Source organism: Xyrauchen texanus, chromosome 43, assembly GCF_025860055.1.
Source record: "Xyrauchen texanus isolate HMW12.3.18 chromosome 43, RBS_HiC_50CHRs, whole genome shotgun sequence".
Lineage (NCBI taxonomy): Eukaryota > Metazoa > Chordata > Actinopteri > Cypriniformes > Catostomidae > Xyrauchen > Xyrauchen texanus.
Genome location: NC_068318.1, coordinates 13,193,928 through 13,216,235, shown reverse-complemented (window position 1 = coordinate 13,216,235; position 22,308 = coordinate 13,193,928). Strand labels below are relative to the sequence as shown.

The following is a 22,308-nucleotide window of genomic DNA, read 5'->3' as shown; positions in this document are numbered from 1 at the left end:
ATAGGGATTATCTTGTTTATAGAATACTTGAGATGTAACAACATGCCAAATTTGATCCTCAAAAAGCATCTTGCTGTCTCAAAATTATTGGCATTAATTGAAAAATTGTGCCTTGTAACTAATGGCCTGGTATCTACACTATATCACTTTAAACCCCCTAGGGGCCTTTTACCCCAAGTGTGGGGAAAAAGGCACCACCAAGATGTACAGTGAAAAAAGAGTTACATTTTGGTCTGTTCTCACCCAAAACTTATTAGATTGCTTCAGAAGACATGAAGTTGTATGCATTAAACCACTGGAGTCTATAAAAATACTATAAATTCAACCAGTACGTGGCGATAAGCATGAAGAATGCAAATAGCCAAAAAAAAAAAATGATATATATATATATATATATATATATATATATATATATATATATATATATATATATAGATGTGAAAGTGAAAGTGGAGATTTACTGCACAAAAGGACTTAAATATTGATGTTTCTCAACCACTCCTATCTATATAGCTTCTGATGATATAGATTTAAATCACTGTAGAAATCCAGTGAAATTAACCACTGTACAAATAAATGTAATTTATTTTTCATTTGCTTTCATGCTGCCTTTATGTGCTTTTTGGAGCTTCAAAGTTCTGGTCACCATTTGCTTGCATTGTATAGACCAACAGAGCTGAGATATTCTTCAAAAAACATATTCATTTGTGTAATGCAGAAGAAACAGAGTCACACATCTGGAAAAGCATGAGTTAGTAAATGATGAGAGAATTTTCATTTTTGTGTGAACTATCCCTTTAACAATAAAACTAAAACCCACTCAACACATCTTTGTTTATTAACATCTATCCTGTATCTTCACCCCTGTGTAATATCTACACTAGTTTGCCTTGGTTTTTAAAGCATTGAAAAAGTTAAACAAAGCATAAGAGAAACCTTCAAAATGTTGTGTTCACACACAAGGTGGCACAAAAAAAAAAAAAAAAAAAGGAACGTAAAATAGCATGTGGCATAGAAAACTGAAAAAAATAGCTTTTGAAAATGATAACATCACAAAGTATCAAACATTATTAAGGAGCCGAGGCACAAAGTTTATAAGAGATGACCTCTCAGTTGGTTTTGGCAGCTGTTTGAGGAGAGACAAATCCTTCACAGATTTAGACAATGAAGGCCAAATCTTTTAGGGAGTTACAGACAGAAATTTAAGCTGTAGTTCTTTAATCTCATACATACTTCATTCAAACCTGGCATGACGCATCTTCACACACCAAGTCTTAAGCAAATAACAACAAAAAAAGTATCATATGACCTTTGGAGACTTGGAATACAGCACACATGTCATATGGACTAGTTGTACAGCTCTATAAAGTCTGTCTCCATTCATTTCCGTTGTTTGGAAAAGAGCAGAGAGAACATTCATCAAAATGTCTTTAAAAGTTATTCGCGTTTGGAACGACATGAGGATGAGTAAATGATGATATAATTGAATTTGCAACAACTGTAATTCCTTTCAGGTAAATTCTTCTGCTGGTTGGAACACATCACACCTGGTCACTTGTTGTTGTACTGTGGTGCAAAAACCTCTTACATTTCATGATTATCTGCTCAAGCTAACAGCATGAAAATGCAATAAGATACTGTAGATGATTTAACAAACTTCCAAAATGACTGACATGGCAAAACACACAAGCAGGCTGCCCGAGTGTATTTATATGTCCATTGTGCCGTGTCTCTGTGATTTTTTCAGCGTCAGACACAGCAGCGCCACATTTGTAGAAGCCTTGTCAAGTTAAAGAACTTTTAAAAACACATCCCTGGACACCTACATCCTGTTCTAATCGTTAGACTGCGTCTAGACTTTTTTTTTTTTTGCAAACAAAGTAGCAACAAACACAGAGAAACAAGCACAGTAAAAATAAAATAAAAGAATCTCTTTTCATACAGGGACACGGCATCCCCATCCGACTTGATGGTTAATATATGTTTATGACATTAATTTATGTATTATACATTTCCTGGTACCAAGCACTTTCTTTGTGTACTGTCAGAGGTATGTAAAGATTATGCAAAACTTTGTATAAAAATGCATCTGGTACAGTCAAATACATATATTATGTTTCTTACTATTATCAAGCTATTCATTTTGCCATTTTCCATCATCACAGGTTGTGTAGGGGGTCTATGAAGAGCCCTATCCTTCCCAAAACACATACAAGTCCATCATTCTAGCATCTCTTCCAAAACTGAAATAAAATAACTAAAAGGAAAGCATTTGTTGTAATAAATAAACAAACTCTTAGCTACCAACCAGGCATGCTCATAAATCTTCGATAAGTCTATATATTGTTGCTTGATCCAAATTTCAGGACGAAAACTAGGAGGATCCTTTATCACTCAGTCACTATGTGTGTGTGGCCAACTTTTGGGTCATGATCAGACCCAAACAGGCAACTAAACAGACAGATCTCTGTTCAAGCTAGTGCTGAAATAGCATGTGGGTTTGATTTAACCCGCTGTCCACAAATACTTCCAATTTCAAATGCCAGTCAACCTATAAAGAGCAATGGAGGTATTGCTACACTCACTTTTATTAAATAAACTGAACAAATAAAGGGATACCGCAAACAGAAAGTAAAAAGGGCCTGAAATGGAGAGATGTAAACTTTTCTGTTAATCTACAATATGCGAATGACACTTCTCTTTGTGGAAAGGCCGAATGAAAGAAAATACCAAAAAGAGAAGGAAATAGAAAGTGTAGGGTTTGGGAAAGAGTAAAAGGAAAGGGGCAGCAGGGGTCATTCTTTGTACAAACTGCAACCTTCTCCCTAATCCAACTAGGTCGATGCCTGAGGAACTTCAGAATTGTGTTCAAATGGAGCTTGCAGGGGGAGTAGTAAGTCTTTTCCCAATGTAGACCCTGTATTAGAGATAGAGGAGACAAATAGGAAGGCATACATTGAATATTGGGTGGGTGTAATATGCACATTGTTAGGGGTGTGTGAATGTTCAAACAGGTGGTAGTCAACTAGTGGTTTAGGCAGCTGAGTGTTAGTCTCAGCCTCAGAACAATACATATTGCACACTAAAATGGCAAGAGCTTTCCAAAAGCCTCTGGCCAACCTGATTGGCTGGCTGGAGAGTCAGGGTGCAGAGCTTTTTAACAGTCTGCCGAGAAGTCGTGCTTTTGAGGAAGCGCATGCGAGGATGAACTAGATGCATGAAGCCCAACACAAGCTAGGTCTAGAATTTGTATTTATACTTCAATGCTTTTCGCCCTAATCAGCCTCACATAACTGTAGTGGAAAGCACAGCGCTACCAATCCCCAGCTCTTTCGCTCTCACACAAGTCAGCGCACCCCCGTGACTCACTGGGATTGTAAACAGTTGTTTAGCAATCAAAAAGATATATGCAAGAATGGCAACACTCGCTGCTGCTGAGAAGTAAACTTAAGCTTGTGAATACTTTCAATAATTCAACGGGCCGTTGACAATTATTCCTTACGTAAAGTTGTTTAAATAGTCCTTTTAGGGGTTTATGGTGTTACAAAGTCATGGCAACATGTTTTACACTTTCTTGTTTACACAGAAAGGTAAATAAGCGGTTTATCACACTAAAATCATGTTAACACCCATATTGTTTTTGTCTTCTGGCTATACGTTAGAAATGGTGACTATTTTAACAGACTGACCCCATTTACTGGCTCACTGTAATCTAAATTTTTGCTTGTTTTAAATCTAAATTTTTTGCTTGTGTTTTGTTTTCCACTATTTACAACTGTTTGCCATGACTGCTGCATAACTATTTGAATGAGTTACTACTTTGTTGCAAATCGATGTGATATTAAGATATCTTAATCAATTTCAGATTTACTCATTCCTAAAAAAAAGGTTGTGGTTGGCCATTTCATGTGTTGTTCAGAGGGCCTCTTCCTGTCTAAGTGAGCAGTTCCTAGCCATAATAAACTGCAAAGTGAACCAGACTTTATGCCCATAGTGAAAAAGTCTGGTTTGTGAGACTTCCTGATTATTGCTTACTTCTCTATGATAACCCTCTGCTGGACAAAATAGAGATCCACATGCTGTGTTTAAAAACCAACAGAGACTTTGTATAGCAAAATAACTCCTGATAAACTTTGCAGGACGGTAGGACTATAAGAGCAAGACTGAGCATCCTTCTGAAGATGAAAATGTGGAAATGAAAGAACTAGGCATGTGTGATTGTGCTTGTTTTAGGTCAATGTACCCAAGGCCCAGAATCAGGATGTGGGACAGGAGCAGTGATGGGATGAACACTTTGAGGAACTCAGCAGAGAAGATGCCTCCTTTCTTCATCGCCCCTGTCTTCCTCATGCTCAGAATCACTGAACGTCGCGGGTGCCGGAAGTGGAACTCCCTGCGAGAAAGATAAATCCATACCATTATCATCATCGTCATTTACTTAAACGTGGCTTGTGTGAATATCTGTGTGCTTGACCCCTTTAGTACTTACTTAGGTGGAATATTCTCTGGTCTACTCGACCAGTCTGCCACCCATTCTGAATCCTTCATTAAAATGTCATCATCTCTCATCTTTTCCATGACTTCCTCCTAAGTGGACATGAAAACACACACCCGCACTCACATATGCAAACAAACCAGGTCTTGAATCTACGCCAGAACATCCATAAATGATTTCTAGATGATCCCCACACAATTCTAAAGGGAGTACCTGACTGTCTCTCCTCGTGTCCACGTCAAAAATTATCTGTCCATCATCCTGAGGACTGTGGGGTCGAGGAGGGCTATGGGAGAGAGTTAAACAACAAATACATTGAAATAGTGCAATGACAAGTTACTACACCTTACCATGGGAAGACTGTTGAGAAAATGTAGCACGTTAGAAATATGCAAGATCAGACACAATTAGATTTTTATGCCTATTTTAGCACTCACACACAGAATATTTTGACTGCAAGTCAAATTACTTCATAATCGAGTTTGCTCTTTTTATAACATGTGAAAGATAGGACAAACAAAAGCCCTAAAATGTATTTGAACACTTAAGACATATTTAAGTCCTTTTTCCTTCACTTTCACTTTCACTTTCTCCATCTTCTATTTTTGATGATTCACATTCTTCGTACACATCGCCCCTTCTGGGCCGGAAGGAGAATTTATTATCAAAAATAACTTACAGGTCCTTCTCAAAAAATTAGCATATTGTGATAAAGGTCATTATTTTCCATAATGTAATGATAAAAATTAAACTTTCATATATTTTAGATTCATTGCACACCAACTGAAATATTTCAGGTCTTTTATTGTTTTAATACTGATGATTTTGGCATACAGCTCATGAAAACCCAAAATTCCTATCTCAAAAAATTAGCATATCATGAAAAGGGTCTCTAAACGAGCTATTAACCTAATCATCTGAATCAACTAATTAACTCTAAACACCTGCAAAAGATTCCTGAGGCTTTTAAAAACTCCCAGCCTGTTTCATTACTCAAAACCGCAATCATGGGTAAGACTGCCGACCTGACTGCTGTCCAGAAGGCCATCATTGACACCCTCAAGCAAGAGGGTAAGACACAGAAAGAAATTTCTTAACAAATAGGCTGTTCCCAGAGTGCTGTATCAAGGCACCTCAGTGGGAAGTCTGTGGGAAGGAAAAAGTGTGGCAAAAACGCTGCACAACGAGAAGAGTTGATCGGACCCTGAGGAAGATTGTGGAGAAGGACCGATTCCAGACCTTGGGGACCTGCGGAAGCAGTGGACTGAGTCTGGAGTAGAAAAATCCCCGCATTCCCCAGGTCAAGCCACTTTTGAACCAGAAACAGCGGCAGAAGCGCCTGACCTGGGCTACAGAGAAGCAGCACTGGACTGTTGCTCAGTGGTCCAAAGTACTTTTTCGGATGAAAGCAAATTTTGCATGTCATTCGAAATCAAGGTGCCAGAGTCTGGAGGAAGATTAGGGAGAAGGAAATGCCAAAATGCCTGAAGTCCAGTGTCAAGTACCCACAGTCAGTGATGGTCTGGGGTGCCATGTCAGCTGCTGGTGTTGGTCCACTGTGTTTTATCAAGGGCAGGGTCAATGCAGCTAGCTATCAGGAGATTTTGGAGCACTTCATGCTTCCATCTGCTGAAAAGCTTTATGGAGATGAAGATTTCATTTTTCAGCACGACCTGGCACCTGCTCACAGTGCCAAAACCACTGGTAAATGGTTTACTGACCATGGTATTACTGTGCTCAATTGGCCTGCCAACTCTCCTGACCTGAACCCCATAGAGAATCTGTGGGATATTGTGAAGAGAAAGTTGAGAGACGCAAGACCCAACACTCTGGATGAGCTTAAGGCCGCTATCGAAGCATCCTGGGCCTCCATAACACCTCAGCAGTGCCACAGGCTGATTGCCTCCATGCCACGCCGCATTGAAGCAGTCATTTCTGCAAAAGGATTCCCGACCAAGTATTGAGTGCATAACTGAACATAATTATTTGAAGGTTGACTTTTTTTTGGGTATTAAAAACACTTCTTTTATTGGTCGGATGAAATATGCTAATTTTTTGAGATAGGAATTTTGGGTTTTCATGAGCTGTATGCCAAAATCATCAGTATTAAAACAATAAAAGACCTGAAATATTTCAGTTGGTGTGCAATGAATCTAAAATATATGAAAGTTTAATTTTTATCATTACATTATGGAAAATAATGACCTTTATCACAATATGCTAATTTTTTGAGAAGGACCTGTAAATATGAATCGGTTTCTCGTGCACAACTATCATATCATGTCTGAACACATGGATTTAAGCATATGAGTCATATGGATTACTTTTATGCTCCCTTTATGTAGATTTTGGAGCTTCGAAATGTTGGCACCCATTCACTTTCATTGCATGGACCTACAAAGCTGAAATATTCTTCTAAATATCTTCATTTGTGTTCTGTTGAAGAAAGAAAGTCATACACATCTGGGATGCCAGGGGGGTGAGTAAATCATGAGAGAATTTTTATTTTTGGGTGAACTATCCCTTTACCTTTTCTTTGACATTTTGCAATGACTTTTATCCAACTAGTTTCAAGATGATTCCAAGTAGTTGTATGAAGTCAGTTCCCCTCAAGTTCACACAGGTGTCTTAGCAGAGTAAACACAGGTGTAGTTCAGAACATTAACTATTGCCATGTTTCACATCCATTTGACAGCCAGAATGTCCTAATTTTTAACAGTATATTTCTTGTTTTATCATTTAAAAAGGAACAATCTTATTTATTGTGAAATGTTTTGCTTGAAAAATGTGCTTATGCTATGTTTAGTTCAAATAAATGCCACTTGGATGGATATTTTGCTATATACTGCAATTATACATACACAGTAGAACCAAAGTTATACTGGTTTGGAAGAACATGAGGGTGATTAAATAATGACAGAATCTTCATTTGGGGTGAGGTAAACCTTTAAAGAATTGGTGACATATAAATAAGATGGTGGTCTACCTGCCACAAGAGGAGTTACTGCGGCTGGACTCGTGCTGGGCATCTAGGAGGATTTTCTCCATGTCTCCATTGTGGATGGAGGATGATGAGGGTACGTGCTCTAGCCCTCCCACCATCCCATCCTCCTCCTCCTCCTCTACGACCTGGGCTAGAGGAGGCAGTACGGAGACGTTGGATGAAGCGAGGGATGCAGAGATTCGGTTCATCTCCAGTTCCACCCATGATCCTAAATGAATATCAACAATGATACACAGGCAGTAAAATACAGTATTCTGCTTTAAGCAGTGATACACAGTCTAGGGACTGTCTTGGTGAATCTCATAAAAGGAAATGGGCTGATAAGTGCAGTTTTCTTTCCTTTATTACTGTATTTCCTACTGTAACAAGACGTTGGGTGGTACACATTTAAGGGCTCATGATTTTCTACTTGCTACCGGTAGTCATCGGCAGGTGGTATTTATATTTTAGGAAAAGGCCCCGGTACACTCATGGAGAAGACACTCTTTGTTGATACCGGCCACACAGCTGGGGGGAGGTGTTAAAAGGAGCATTTAAATATGAGGATGCTAAAAAAGACCATGCCAACTAATATGATTTTAAAATGTGTTATCAGGCACTTCACCCCTCATTCTATTAGGATAATATACACAAGATCATTAGAAGAAGCTTTATTATTTACTCAATATAGTAATATACTGTACAGTATATGCAGTAGATAATGTTTATTTTGTCTTGATTTCTGAATTGATGGGCTAGCATGCTATATGCAGCCATTATATATGCCGATTACACTCTGTTATTGTACTTTATAATGACACTGATACTACTGCAAATATGGGTGTAAAAAGGGGGCAAATGGGTAGAATACAGACAAAAGAATGATAACAGGCATATCTTACTTTGGGCAGATGTGTGATGACTTTCGGCTGCAGACAGAACATGAGTGGGGCAGCATATAAAACAAAAGAGTGAATGGGCACTAAAAGGTTATTTGAGTAGATCCGGTTTATTTAATTGACTAATAAATAAAAAAAAGAAAGAGAAAAGGATGACATTTTCTTAATGTTCTCCCCGGTTAAATAAATTGGAGACTGCAAATGACCCGTAGGTGTGAGTGTGAATGTGTTTGTCTGTGTGTGCTGCTCTGTGATGAACTGGCCATCTGCACAGGGTGTTCCTAGCCTTCGGTCCGAGACACCTAGGATGGGCTCCAAAACTATCCACAACCCTGCATAGGACAAGCGGCTATGGAAGATGGATGGATGGATGACATGTTCTTAGAAAATATTTATATGCAAACGACTGTACAGATTTAGGTATGTTTGCACCACTTCACAAATAACTCTGTACAACAGTATTGTGCCAAAATCTGACTCCCCGGCAGATTATTACTCCCTGCTACCTGATTGGCCCTTATCACTAATGCCCACCTCCCCACCTTTATGGGGAGGGACCCCATTGGTCCCTCCCCATAAAGCCCATTCCTACATCTACCCCTAAACATAAGGATACTAAGGAGTCGAAGCTCGGCACTACACTAGTGAGTTCATGTTTGACTGATCTTAACTGACTGAACGGGAATTAGCTGTCAGCCTCAAAGTAGGTGGAGCTCCATGTCACACCTGCCTTAAAATGTGCCCTGGCCAGCTGTTACAAACACTGACACAAACTCAAAAACACCTTTTTGGCCAGATGTAGTTCTAAATGATGCCACACCTTATGTGATGTCTTATTCTGATTCTAGAGAGAATTTAATTGGACAAAAATGTAGACACACCCCTGTGTGCAAGATGAATCATCAATATTTTTGGTCTGTTTTCCCAGAAGAGAAAGACTGTAGTTATTAAATGTTGTTTATATCTGCTTAAAGTAAATTTTGTTTACTAGCACATAGATGACCTCAAAGCTTAAAGGCATGGACTAAAAGACACAAAAGCCCAATTTTTATTTAAATAATAAAAAGAAAAACATTTTCAGTATTACAATAAATAAATTTACATTTACATTTACATTTACATTTAGCAGACGCTTTTATCCAAAGTGACTTACAGTGCACTTATTACAGGGACAATCCCCCCGGAGCAACCTGGAGTTAAGTGCCTTGCTCAAGGACACAATGGTGGTGGCTGTGGGGATCGAACCAGCAACCTTCTGATTAACAGTTATGTGCTTTAGTCCACTACACCACCACCACTTCCACTAATAAAGTACTGTATTACTGTAAAGAGAATCTAATTAGAATCAACTTTAAGAATAATGGGAATTGCAAATTAAGTAAAACATCTAGACACCTAACGCCAATAAGGCCAGAAACATACTTCACTTGGCCAACACCTTGCCTATGTGCAGTCCAGTTGAACATACTTAGCGTGTGTCTTTACATTACTGTGGCGAAAACAAACCTCAATTGTACTCAAGTTGGCGATGGAGTTACCATCATAGGATTGTGAAATAAACCGGTTATTCAGGTAAGTTTTAATAAATATTTTGTCTATTCAAACTTTCGCTCTGCCATTACAATAGTTGACTTGTAAGAAAAACTCATCATAGAAGCGACAGTTCATACTAATGTCTGCTATAGCGCCCCTTGTGGCAACACTGAGAATGCAGCGCATATTAGCGTTGTGTTGTGAAATGCGGTGTGACAAATTTCGGAATGCAACAATATGAAAATTGAGCTTGCGTAGCTATAAGTGTCTGCATTTGCGTACTTGTGTAGAGGATGTTTCGGCTTTCCAAATTGTCTGGGAAAGTGTGCTTAATTGTCCCAACAACTGTAATGTTAACAATGTTACAATGCAAAAAATGGTCCTAAAATAGTCTGCAATTTCTTCATTCAAAACTTTATTAACAATACTTTGTTGTTTTCTTTTGATTTTGGGGTTACATGTTTACATACGATTCATCCAACTGGATTGTGTAGTTATTGTGAAAATATGTAGAAAATTGCCAGGGTACAATATTGTATCCAAAAGGTACTAAGGCGGATTGATACAGACTGAGGCAGACAGAGGGATCTCCCTGTAGGTCTCTGGTGGTCTTGCTGAACTTATATTTGCAGTGTGGTGAATGGGCAGTAAATGCTTCCCTCTTCTGCTCTTTACAACCCCAATGATATATGAGTTACACCTGTGTGGCAGCGGGGGCGTGGTCAAGCGCCCGTCCGGGAGAGAGAAGCGGTAAGGGCGCTCACACCTGGGCCAAATTATGACTAACACCTGTCTCTAATTGCAGTAGAGTGAGGAGAGCGGTGAAAAAAGCCAGCAGCCTGAGAGCAGAGGGGAGCCGACCAGAGCAAGCCAACCCAGTGCGCTTGTGTTATTGTGTGTTGGTTTTTTTGTAAATGTTTGTGAGACAGACAGCCATTAAACCTTACCTTCTCGTTGTAACCTTCGTTTCCTGTCCTCCTTCCCGTGAGGGTTTTACAACCTGACCTCACTGCTCAATGCTCTATGTGAGTGCAAGCAAGGACACACTTAACAGAAGTGGATATCCTCACAAATTGAAACACAAACACACAGATTCTTTATCTACGTGTTACACGAGGGGCACTAAACTTTCCATGTTCCCGTTTCACCCACATCTGCTTTGCTGTCTCATCAGAAAGGCCTGTGTTATAGCACAGTGAATCCTCTGTTTACAATCATCCATGCCTTGGCTTAAAATGCTGGCTCTGTTTGCTTGCTCACACTGCTGACCAATCAGGATGAGCTAACTATAAATTGAATGTCTCTCTGGCCAAAGCCCCACTTCCATTTCCAGGAAAACAAAACAGACCCACAGTCAGAACACATGACTTAGGTTGAATATACATGGGTCCTGTTTTGACTTGGTGTGAAAATGTTTATCGATTACATCTTTCCATGAACATGGAAATGCACATACATTTTCATTTAATTCTGATATTCCATTTAGTTTTAAAACTCAGTGATCTGCCTTGCTGTTTACTGCCAACATAGGCATCTGCCTACTAAAGGCTGATACTCAAATACACTCTACACAAGTACATGAACCAGCCTGATCTCATGAAGTTTACGTGATAGTGGGCCTCATTCATGAAAATGTCCTAAATATATGAAAGAATTGGGAGTAATGTCCGCATTAAAATGGAGATTCCCGAAAACTTTCCATCGGATTCACGAATGCTTCGCATTCCCCAGATTTGTTAGTACAACTTGTTTAATGTTAGTGAGTTCCAAACGTTCGTAAATAAAGCGCCTGCACATTCATTCACAATTATCATAATCCACGGCCATGAAAATATCATATACGGAAGGCTTCAGACTCCGTGGTAAATGAGAAAATTAAGCTTTTAAAATACAATACTGTGCAAAAGTCTTTATTTTAAACAAAAACATGTCTTAAAACTGTTATTTGGTATATTCTGCTTTTAGCTTATCAGTAGGACATATGCATTTTAGATTTCAACATTGCCTTTGCAAATAGAACTGAATTGAAGAAGAACAAGGAGTCCTACAACAGATGGCATGGCCCCAACAGAGCCCAGATCTCAACATCATTGAGTCAGTCTAGGAAATCATGAAGAGACAGAAATAACTGAGACAGCTAGATAGAAGAACTGTGGCAAGTTCTCCAAGAAGCTTGGAACATTCTAACTGCCAACAACCAAGAAAAAGTGTGTCTGAGAGAACCAGTGCTTATTAAAGACAAAGGTTGTCACACCAAATATTGATTTAGCTCTTTTTTTATGTTGACTGGACTTTGTATGACATTAATTGATAAATAAACTGTTTATGCCATTATTTTTGAAGACATCCTAAGTGCCTAAAACTTTTGCACAGTACTGTATATGTGATCAGTAATTAAAGTTTTTAACTCTCCGACATCTTTGCCATCAGAGGTTCTTTAGTGACTTAAACAGTTCAAGAGGTCAATAAAAATAGTTTGACATGAAGCTTTAGTGTAACACATTTTCAGTTTGTGCCGACAGGAAGATGTCCACCACCATTAACCTTCTCTGGTTCTGTTGAGCGCATTGCCACCATCATTTGAGAAACTTCTCGAGTAAATCCAAGACTGTGCAGAGTGATATACTTCCCTTCAAAGAAATTGATAGAATGCCTGAAGAAGATCTTTGATCGAAACGCTGTCAGATATTACAGATTTAAAAGCTATATGACAGTCATCAGGCTTTTTCTTTTTTCCCTCGTTGTATTGTTTACGCACCTGCCCGCGATATGTTTGTTCATGGTTTTACTACTGACCAAACGTCAGCTCAATGTGATTTATCATATATTAAATGATGAAATCTAAATAATAGCGCTTATATCAAATAAAAAAATGTCCAGCCAGTCACGTTAGAGGGCTTTTTTTTTTTTTTAAACCCATGTCAAGAACTTCTGCTGGAAATAAGCAGAGTTGGGAAAAAACTATAGGCTAGTTTGAAAAAATAAATGCAATCAGCAAAGAAACATTTCAAAATTAAACAATTTATTTGTCTTTTTTTTTTTAAAGGTTAATTTTAAACATTTAATTATTAATTATTGTGGAGATAGGGATGTGGACGAGCGACATCTGTGGAGACTTGCCCCTGCTTCCTCCTAAATCCAGAGTTTCGGCACCCCTGTGAAACTTGCTCAGTTGGGAAGGAGGAAGCGGGGGCAAGGTTAACAGTCCACATAAATCTTTATTAACAACACTTTTTCAGCATACACACACACGGTTTGCTTTTCAGCACAACACACACACACAGCTTCAAGCTCGGCTCTCTCTCTCCCGGTGGTCTGTACTGCCCTTTTATCCCTCTCCAGCTCTCACAAAACAGCTGTTTGAGATAATATCCCATACGTGCCGATCTTTACCGCTCTTCCTCTCTCGGCCTCACTCTCCACAGACGTTGCTCGGCCATGCCCCCATCTCCACAATTATATTTTTCATTACTTCTTTCATTTTACTTCTGTCAAAATTTAAAGACAGTTTGTCTGAAAGAACACAACACGTTCGGCTGTCTTATGCAAGATTTACACATGGTCGGGTGCAGGTTACATTTTGTTCGTACCGACTAACGTTTTGAAAATACGAAAATGTTCATGAATCCGAAAATGTACGTCAGAATCCTAACCAATGTTTTAAAAGCAAATTCAACGAGAAAAGCATTTTTAATTTCTGAAACAACCATGTCATTTCATGTCACTTATATGTTACTTTTTTTTTTAGTTCCCTTTCGTCTTGAGCATCCTTGGCTGGGCTTGAACCGTGGTCTTTTTCAAATAATGCATTAGAGTAAAAGTGTGTCAATATCATAACATAGCAGTGTGTGAGTAATAGTGTGAAAAATCATTGTTTATAAAGTCATAATCAATCGTTGTTGTCGTGATTGTGTGAAAGTGAATAAAATGCATAGTTGTTATAGTGCCTCTAGAGTTAATTTCACTATTGCACTATGTCTAGCTTTCTGAACACTTTCTGTGTGAACAGCACCTAAGGCAGTATCCTAACCAAAAAGGAACCTCATAAGAGAACAATATTGAACACTTTGGAAAGGCAGCAACTCTCAGCATCATACAGGTAGTGTTCCTCACGTACAAGAGACTTTCAATATTTTTTCAATATATTTTGGCATTAGCATGTTGCTATGCTAATGATGTGATTCTCTAATGAGCATACAAATATATATATATATATATATATATATATATATATATATATATATATATATATATATATATATATATATATATATATATATAGTGTGCATAGTGTATAGTGTGTATATATATATATATATATATATATATATATATATATATATATATATATATATATATATATATATACACACACTCACCTAAAGGATTATTAGGAACACCTGTTCAATTTCTCATTAATGCAATTATCTAATCAACCAATCACATGGCAGTTGCTTCAATGCATTCAGGGGTGTGGTCCTGGTCAAGACAATCTCCTGAACTCCAAACTGAATGTCAGAATGGGAAAGAAAGGTGATTTAAGCAATTTTGAGCGTGGCATGTTTGTTGGTGCCAGACGGGCCGGTCTGAGTATTTCACAATCTGCTCAGTTACTGGGATTTTCAAGCACAACCATTTCTGTGGGGCAGCGCTGGCTCAGCGGTTAAGGCTCTGGGTTACTGATCAGAAGGTCGTGGGTTCAAGCCCCAACACCACCAAGACACCACTGTTGGGCCCTTGAGCAAGGCCCTTGAACCTATCTGCTCCAGGGGCGCCGTATCATGGCTGACCCTGCACTCTGACCCCAGCTTAGATGGGATATGTGAAAAATAAATAATTTCACCATGTATATGCAGAAATGTATGTATAATGTGTGACAATTGGTCAATTAATTAAATTAATTAAATTAATTAATTCTAGGGTTTACAAAGAATGGTGTGAAAAACATCCAGTATGCGGCAGTCCGGTGGGCGAAAATGCCTTGTTGATGCTAGAGGTCAGAGGAGAATGGGCCAACTGATTCAAGCTGATAGAAGAGCAACTTTGCCTGAAATAACCACTCTTTACAACCGAGGTATGCAGCAAAGCATTTGTGAAGCCACAACACGCACAACCTTGAGGCGGATGGGCTACAACAGCAGAAGACCCCACCGGTACCACTCATCTCCACTACAAATAGGAAAAAGAGGCTACAATTTGCAAGAGCTCACCAAAATTGGACAGTTGAAGACTGGAAAAATGTTGCCTGGTCTGAGAGTCGATTTCTGTTGAGACATTCAGATGGTAGAGTCAGAATTTGGCGTAAACAGAATGAGAACATGGATCCATCATGCCTTGTTACCACTGTGCAGGCTGGTGGTGGTGGTGTAATGGTGTGGGGGATGTTTTCTTGGCACACTTTAGGCCCCTTAGTGCCAATTGGGCATTGTTTAAATGCCACGGCCTACCTGAGCATTGTTTCTGACCATGTCCATCCCTTTATGGCCACCATGTACCCATCCTCTGATGGCTACTTCCAGCAGGATAATGCACCATGTCACAAAGCTCGAATCATTTCAAATTGGTTTCTTGAACATGACAATGAGTTCACTGTACTAAAATGGCCCCCACAGTCACCAGATCTCAACCCAATAGAGCATCTTTGGGATGTGGTGGAAAGGGAGCTTCGTGCCCTGGATGTGCATCCCACAAATCTCCATCAACTGCAAGATGCCTTCCTATCAATATGGGCCAACATTTCTAAAGAATGCTTTCAGCACCTTGTTGAATCAATGCCACGTAGAATTAAGGCAGTTCTGAAGGTGAAAGGGGGTCAAACACAGTATTAGTTTGGTGTTCCTAATAATCCTTTAGGTGAGTGTACACACACACACATAATATGTAAAATAGACCATCTTAGACTGAACTTTTTTTTTATCAAAAATTTTGGTTTATTAATTAATTATTTAATTAATTAGAACTAATTTATTTTTCTGCATTTTCTGTCATCTTGGATAGACTTTTAATTAGCTCATTGCAATGGATTATAAAATGGCCTTCTCCACAAAGGATTCATGACAATGCTGCTTTTGACTTTGGCCAAAAGAAAGTATCTTAGAAGGCAGCATAATTATTGGAACAGCCTTCTGAACAGCATTTGCATCGGGAGAGTGTCTATGGTGCCTTAAAATGCTACAGTATCTACGTAAGCATCTCAGTAGGTTTTGGAACAGACTAATAGAGTTGTGCTCCTGTCTATTGACCTTTGCTTTACTCAACTGACATAAAAATTGTTGCCATGATACCACGCGAGCTGAACATTCAGGCCAATGGTGGAACAAGCTGCATTGGCTACCATCAGGAAATAAAAATAGATCAAAAGTACAGTTGTTCAGTTTTCCGGAGGACGCATTTATCATGGGAATTTGGAGGATGCGTGAGGTGTATCCTTCGTGGGCACCCACAACCAACTATTCTTTGCTTTAACGGAAATTAACATAATTTGTCTAAAGCAAATTATGGCAATTTGACAGAAAATATGATGTTCAAATGCAAGTAATGTTAATGCCCAAGATGGAGTACCTCAGTAGATCGGTGTAGACTAGTATATAATATACTATAATTATAGTAATATATAATTAAAATAAAGTATTAAAGACTAAAAGTACACCTGTAAATTCTATTTTCTTTTCTCTATATATCATTATAACTCACATAAAATGTACTTCATACATTCCCTTCCAAAAGGACTTTGTTCCCTTGTCACTTAAAGCTCTTGCGCTTGTTTTTTTCTTCCCCAATTTGGAATGCCCAGTAGGTTAGCTCCTTAGCTCGGTTACTCACCTCGATTCGGGTGGTGGAGGACAAGACTCCACAAGACTAGTTGTCTCCGTTTCTGAGACAGTCAATCCACGCATCTTATCACGTCAGGCTCGTTGTGCATGACACCACAGAGACTCCCAGTATGTGGAAGCCCATGCTACTCTACGCGATCCACGCACAATTTACCACGCACCCCATTGAGAGCAAGAACCACTAATCGTGAACACGAGGATGTTACCCCGTGTTACTCTACCCTCCCTAGCAACCGGGCCAATTTGGTTGCGAGACCTGGCTGGAGTCACTCGGCACACCCTGGATTCGAACTCGTGACTCCAGTAGTGGTAGTCAATGTCAATACTCGCTGAGCTACCCAGGCCCCCAGCTCTTGCGCTTCAAAAAGAGCGGCATGCTGTCATAGCAACCATGTTACATTCGGTTTCATTTTGCCCTACAAAGGCCACCTAGTTTAAACAGCCTTTAAAAGGACACATCCTAGAGTGCAGCCTTTGAAATGAGACACAGCATCTGTTTATTACATAGACTTATCTTTGCTTACCAGTACTGATGAAATGCAGAAGCAAAATGACTCCAAAATGATTGATGTTGATTGCTATCAGAACTAACATATGAAAAGCAAAAAAATAAAGCATTGTGACAAAAAAACAACATAAAAAAATACAATTCTGTCATTAATTCTTATTACTTTAATGTGAGTGGATGTTTTAATTTTGAGTTCTGTTTGTAATTCTCAGTATTATGAATGAGGATTTTCATTAGATTATAACTTTAAAACAATGACTAATTAATATCAGAATAAAAGCAGTGCAGCAAACACTACCATGACGTATAAATACTTTACAATTATACATTATACATTATTTTTTATATTAATGAGAATGGGGGAGGGGTGCTTAATTGTCTTGAAGATAATGTTGCAAAGCTATCAATATTAATTTGCCTTTACATAGGCTTAATATTATTGTGACATATGCGATATACAACCTAGACATGTACCGGTACTTGACAGGTTTTATGAGATTCACTCATAAAACTGTGGGCAGTTTCTTCACACATCCTTCAGCTAACAGTCGTCATGCCTAGTTCGCCAGATTCATCCAAATAGCAGAACAAACAGTGCAAGCCAAAACAACGAGCAAAGATTTGCCCATCTGTTACACCAAAAAGGGCTTGGCCAACACAAAGATGTAATTTCACTTTATGACCACGTGTCTGTAAAGAACTTCTTCAGTTCACTATTTTCCAGCAACAGTGCATTTGAACACTGTGGTCATTATATTACTGCATTCAGAATCAGATCTGGCCAAGTCAGTCTAATTTGCAGAAAACCAATTAAGTTTTCTCAGAAACTGGTGCTGATGATGCAGTTTCAGACTGTAGCATAATGAGAAAAAAAAAGACAAACACGAAAGTTACAGATAATAATAATAAAAAATATATCAAGGTCCAGGAAATTTATTCTCAGTTAGAAAAACTCTAAAATCAAAGGCTGAAGGGAAAATATTGCTATATAAACATAATCTTTGTAATTTAAACCCTTGGGATAATTTAATCCTGGACTATCCTCTTGTTCCCTAAATTTGAACTTCTAGGTTTCAGATAAAACAAGATAAAACCTTTTCTTCCTTAAAGTCAAATCCTTTAGTCTCTTTTTCATTATTTGGCATTGGCAGCCATAGCATGTTAATATTATGCCATAGACCTTATTCACGGTAGTGGCACTTTTTTTAACAGGGATGTACTGTTAACAATAGATCCCATCTGATTTCAACTTATGTTGTCTGGAGTTCCCTATCTGTCACTCACTTGACGTTGTGTCGATGTAGTGACACTAGGGGTCACACTTGGGAGCCACAAACCCCTCTGATGTTTGAGAAAAGGCCAATGAAAATTGGCGAGTGAAATTTGCATGCCACTGCCCCGGACATAAGGGTATAAAAGGAGCTGGCATGCAACCACTCATTCAGATTTTCTCTTCGGAGTCGAGCGTTGTCAATGTATGCCCATCCATTTGCCTCTGTAAGAACCGTCTCACACAGCTGTTGGATTCTACGGCGCATCACAGCGGTTTCTCCCCTCTCGCATAGATAAGTGCAGAGAACACCCCTGGGCGCTTCGGCAGTGCGTGTTGAGTGCTACAAGAGCATATATTGTCTCTAAAAGAGTATATATTCTCTAAAAGAGTGGGCACTGATGGAAAGAGTCTTTTTAAAGATGCCTTTCCGGTTATGTGCAGTTACTTGTTGTGGTCGTTATCACTCCGCTTCTGATGGTAACGATTGCTGCCTTACATGTCTGGGCTCCAGACATGCTGAGACAGCGTTCATGGATGGTTCATGTCCACACTGCGAGAGCCACGTTGTGATCGCAGCTTTCCTATCAAATATGCTACTGCTGTGAATAAGGTCTATAACAGCCATGACTCCACTCCTATCCTCATGACACAGTTACCTAGTTTACATGGAAAATATTGAATACTTAAACTGAGATTTTATAGTCTCAAATATTAACTAATTCCCTTCTCCCAATTCTATTTACTGAAAACTATCTGATTCCATCAACATATCAGGACCAATGTGGCTATTGCCAGAAAAAAATAAAACATTGTCTGATTTCAAAATTACGAATCCTACTATGGTGAAGGATCAGTTCATAAAAAATAACTATGTTATACTGAATGTACTTAAACTATTCAATATTCATTAGCCACTCCATTTCCATTCATTAATTGGCACCTGACAGTTGTTCACACTGAACGCGTATGTGCGTCCATCTGCACTGTTTTTCCAGAGCCCTTCTATCAAGGGGAGCCTACAAGGTAAGCAACAAAATGCATAACGCAGCAGTCCCATAAACTGGGTTACCATCAGAGGCATCATGCCCATTTAGACTGAGGCAGTATGCACCCCGTTAGATTTTTGAGCCAAGAGGATTTTGAATGGATTATTTGAACTTCCAAAAACATATTTGTACCTTCAATAAATAAATTACATGATTATGGCATGTACAAACAAATACTTGTGGCAGAAATCTTTACTTAGATGTCTACATTTTGTCAATACAAATCCATCCGGGGAAGGTCGAACACCAAGGGAAAGCGCAGTGTTATGGAAATTAACTTCAGAGCAGTTACCATTTACAAGCTATGACTGATCAATCAGTTTTTATCGATAATATGTTTTTCCCCATATAATACATTTGTAATAACATGTATTGGACACACAAAATTCCTTTAACTACTTTGAGTTGTTATGTAATCCAACATAAGTTATGCATTTCATATTTTTTTTCATTCATTATCAATTTTAAAACTATAGGTTGATTAATTGGTTATCGGCAGGTATTGCCCAACTTAGTTATCGTATCTGTGAAATCGGTCGACCTCTATTCTGGATTGTTCATTTTGATAGCTTTTAATTTTATTTTCTATTGCGTGTCAAAACTAGAAACAGAACACAGACAATTTGAATCATCATGGTGCAGCGCAATGGTTGGTCAGGAATAAGTGATCTCTGAATGAGGGTGATGAATATAGCTGCAGCCCCAAAAGGGGGGAGGGGTGGGTAAATCCAGAAGAGGGCGTGGTTACACAAGAAGGGCGTTATGTTAGATCCAAAAGGGGGGGCGAAAGTTTTTTTTAATATCTTTGCTTGGGAGCTCACAGTTTTTGGTGCTCTGCCTACATCTATAGATATAATTCTCAATCTTTTAGTCTTGCTGGTTGAATGTTACTTAAGTTCGTATTCATGATCCTTCGCCATAGTAGAATTCATACGCTGGCGTCCTGAACCAGGGTCACAGCTGTAGGGATTGGTGCCAGCCAACACAGTATTTCACTATTGATTGGTTGTTTACTGTTGATGCAATATATTACATCCTTAGTACACGTTCCCAAATGCCGTAATGATATATTTACACATTGAAAGATGTAGAAGTTCTGCTCTTCTTTTTTTTAGAAGGAATACTGGGAATAACAACAAGAGTTATCTCTAACTTTAGAGGCAACCTTCAGAAATTGCCACTTGTTTTGTTATCAAAAAATGGTATGCTTGAAGTAGTGGACTAACCAACAAATGTAGCTTTAATATGAGATTCGTGACAAGGAATGTATGGCCTGAATCCATATTCTAATAGCAACTTGTGCAGCCTCAAATACTTTTTGTCTATGAGGTAAATTACTAAGTAGCTAGCGAGTAACATCGCATGGTGGTCAGTAAAGTCATACGGAACTATTTTAGTCAAATACTAGACCAGTTTGTTGTCAATCTCGCATGTTTCAGACAAAGAGATTACATTAGTTGGCACGTGTCACATTTCAAATAAAATAATACACAACAAACAGCTCTTCTTTAGAGCCTGTTCACTTCCGCATAAAAGAGAAGGACGTTTTCAATAAACGAAACAAAGAAATGGGTTTCGAGCATCTGCTCCATCATCATTATCGAGCTGCTATCTAGTAAAGGGATCTCTCCTTGTTGACATCTGCTTTGGACAGCCTTCTTAAAACGTCCGGTCACGTTACGTTGGTTTAGGCAGAAGTCAGTCACATTTTAACGCCCGCCTCAAAACAAATCCTGCACAGCCATCGGTCAAATTGCTTATCAATGAACACGACGCACATTTCAGCAAACCCTTTCCTCAGCCATGTTTCTGGCAAAGAAATGTTGACTTACACGATTTAAAAAAAAATTATATTAAGCAAATCAATGAAAATAGTTGAAAACACAAATTCAGACACGTCGTAGTCCTCTCTAACAGATTATACAATTGACAAAACCGGGCGCTCCGATTGTTCGTACCGTTTAATCCAGGATCCCCGTTGTTGTCTTCTGGAGCAGCAGTGTCGGACATCGTGGCTCTGTTTAATGTGGCTTGCGTAACTGTCAGTACTGCACGAACACACTTTGCGCGCTCATTCGGACCTGCGCGCACACGCGTGACTGACTCTGACCGCGGAACGGACGTTCTATTGACCAAAGGCTATCAATGTAACGAATGCGTTTGGTAGCTGGTCTTAGAAAATGACGCAAACAGAATCGCCGCTTCTGATTTCAAAGGCACTAAGATTACGTAATGGAGGGAGGGGGTTTCATTTTCTTGGGAAAACGCTGAATGCACGTGGATTAAGGAAATAGCCCATCAATAAACTAAATCACTCTGAATATGACTCTCTTAAAGGAATATGTGGGGTCCTATTCAAGTTAAGCTCAATCGACAGCATTTGTGGCGTAACATTTAATACAGCAAAAATAATTTCGACTTGTTGCGCCTTTTGTAAACAACAAAATGAAAGGAAAAAAAAAAAGAAAGGGAAATTAATGGTACCAGTTTTGGAGGGTTTAAAAGCAGAAACGTGAAGCTTGTAATTTTATAAATGCTTTTACATGAATAATTCTTTCGTATTATTTGAGCTGTAAAGTTTTTTTAAATCGCAAATTAGGGTTTGTTGACATTACATCGTCATGGTAGCGAAGTTGTGAAATTGGATATAACTTAAAACAGAAAAGGTTAGTAAATAATTTGATCACACTAAAATCATGTTAACACACATATGTCTTATGGCCTTTTGAAACCGGGTG

General features: G+C 38.7%; 1 protein-coding gene across 1 annotated transcript; it reads right to left on the bottom strand.

Annotated features, from left to right (window-relative positions):
• Positions 1 to 466: 466 nt before the first annotated feature.
• Positions 467 to 21,768, bottom strand: LOC127636058 (BCL2/adenovirus E1B 19 kDa protein-interacting protein 3-like). The gene is made up of 6 exons (XM_052116427.1): positions 21,529 to 21,768; positions 7,482 to 7,707; positions 4,709 to 4,781; positions 4,490 to 4,587; positions 4,244 to 4,393; positions 467 to 2,917 (listed from the first exon to the last, which is right to left on the bottom strand). The coding sequence occupies exons 1-6, from the start codon at positions 21,578 to 21,580 to the stop codon at positions 2,869 to 2,871; spliced, it is 648 nt and encodes a 215-aa protein (XP_051972387.1). The 5' UTR covers positions 21,581 to 21,768; the 3' UTR covers positions 467 to 2,868.
• Between the last annotated feature and the right edge of the window lie 540 nt (positions 21,769 to 22,308).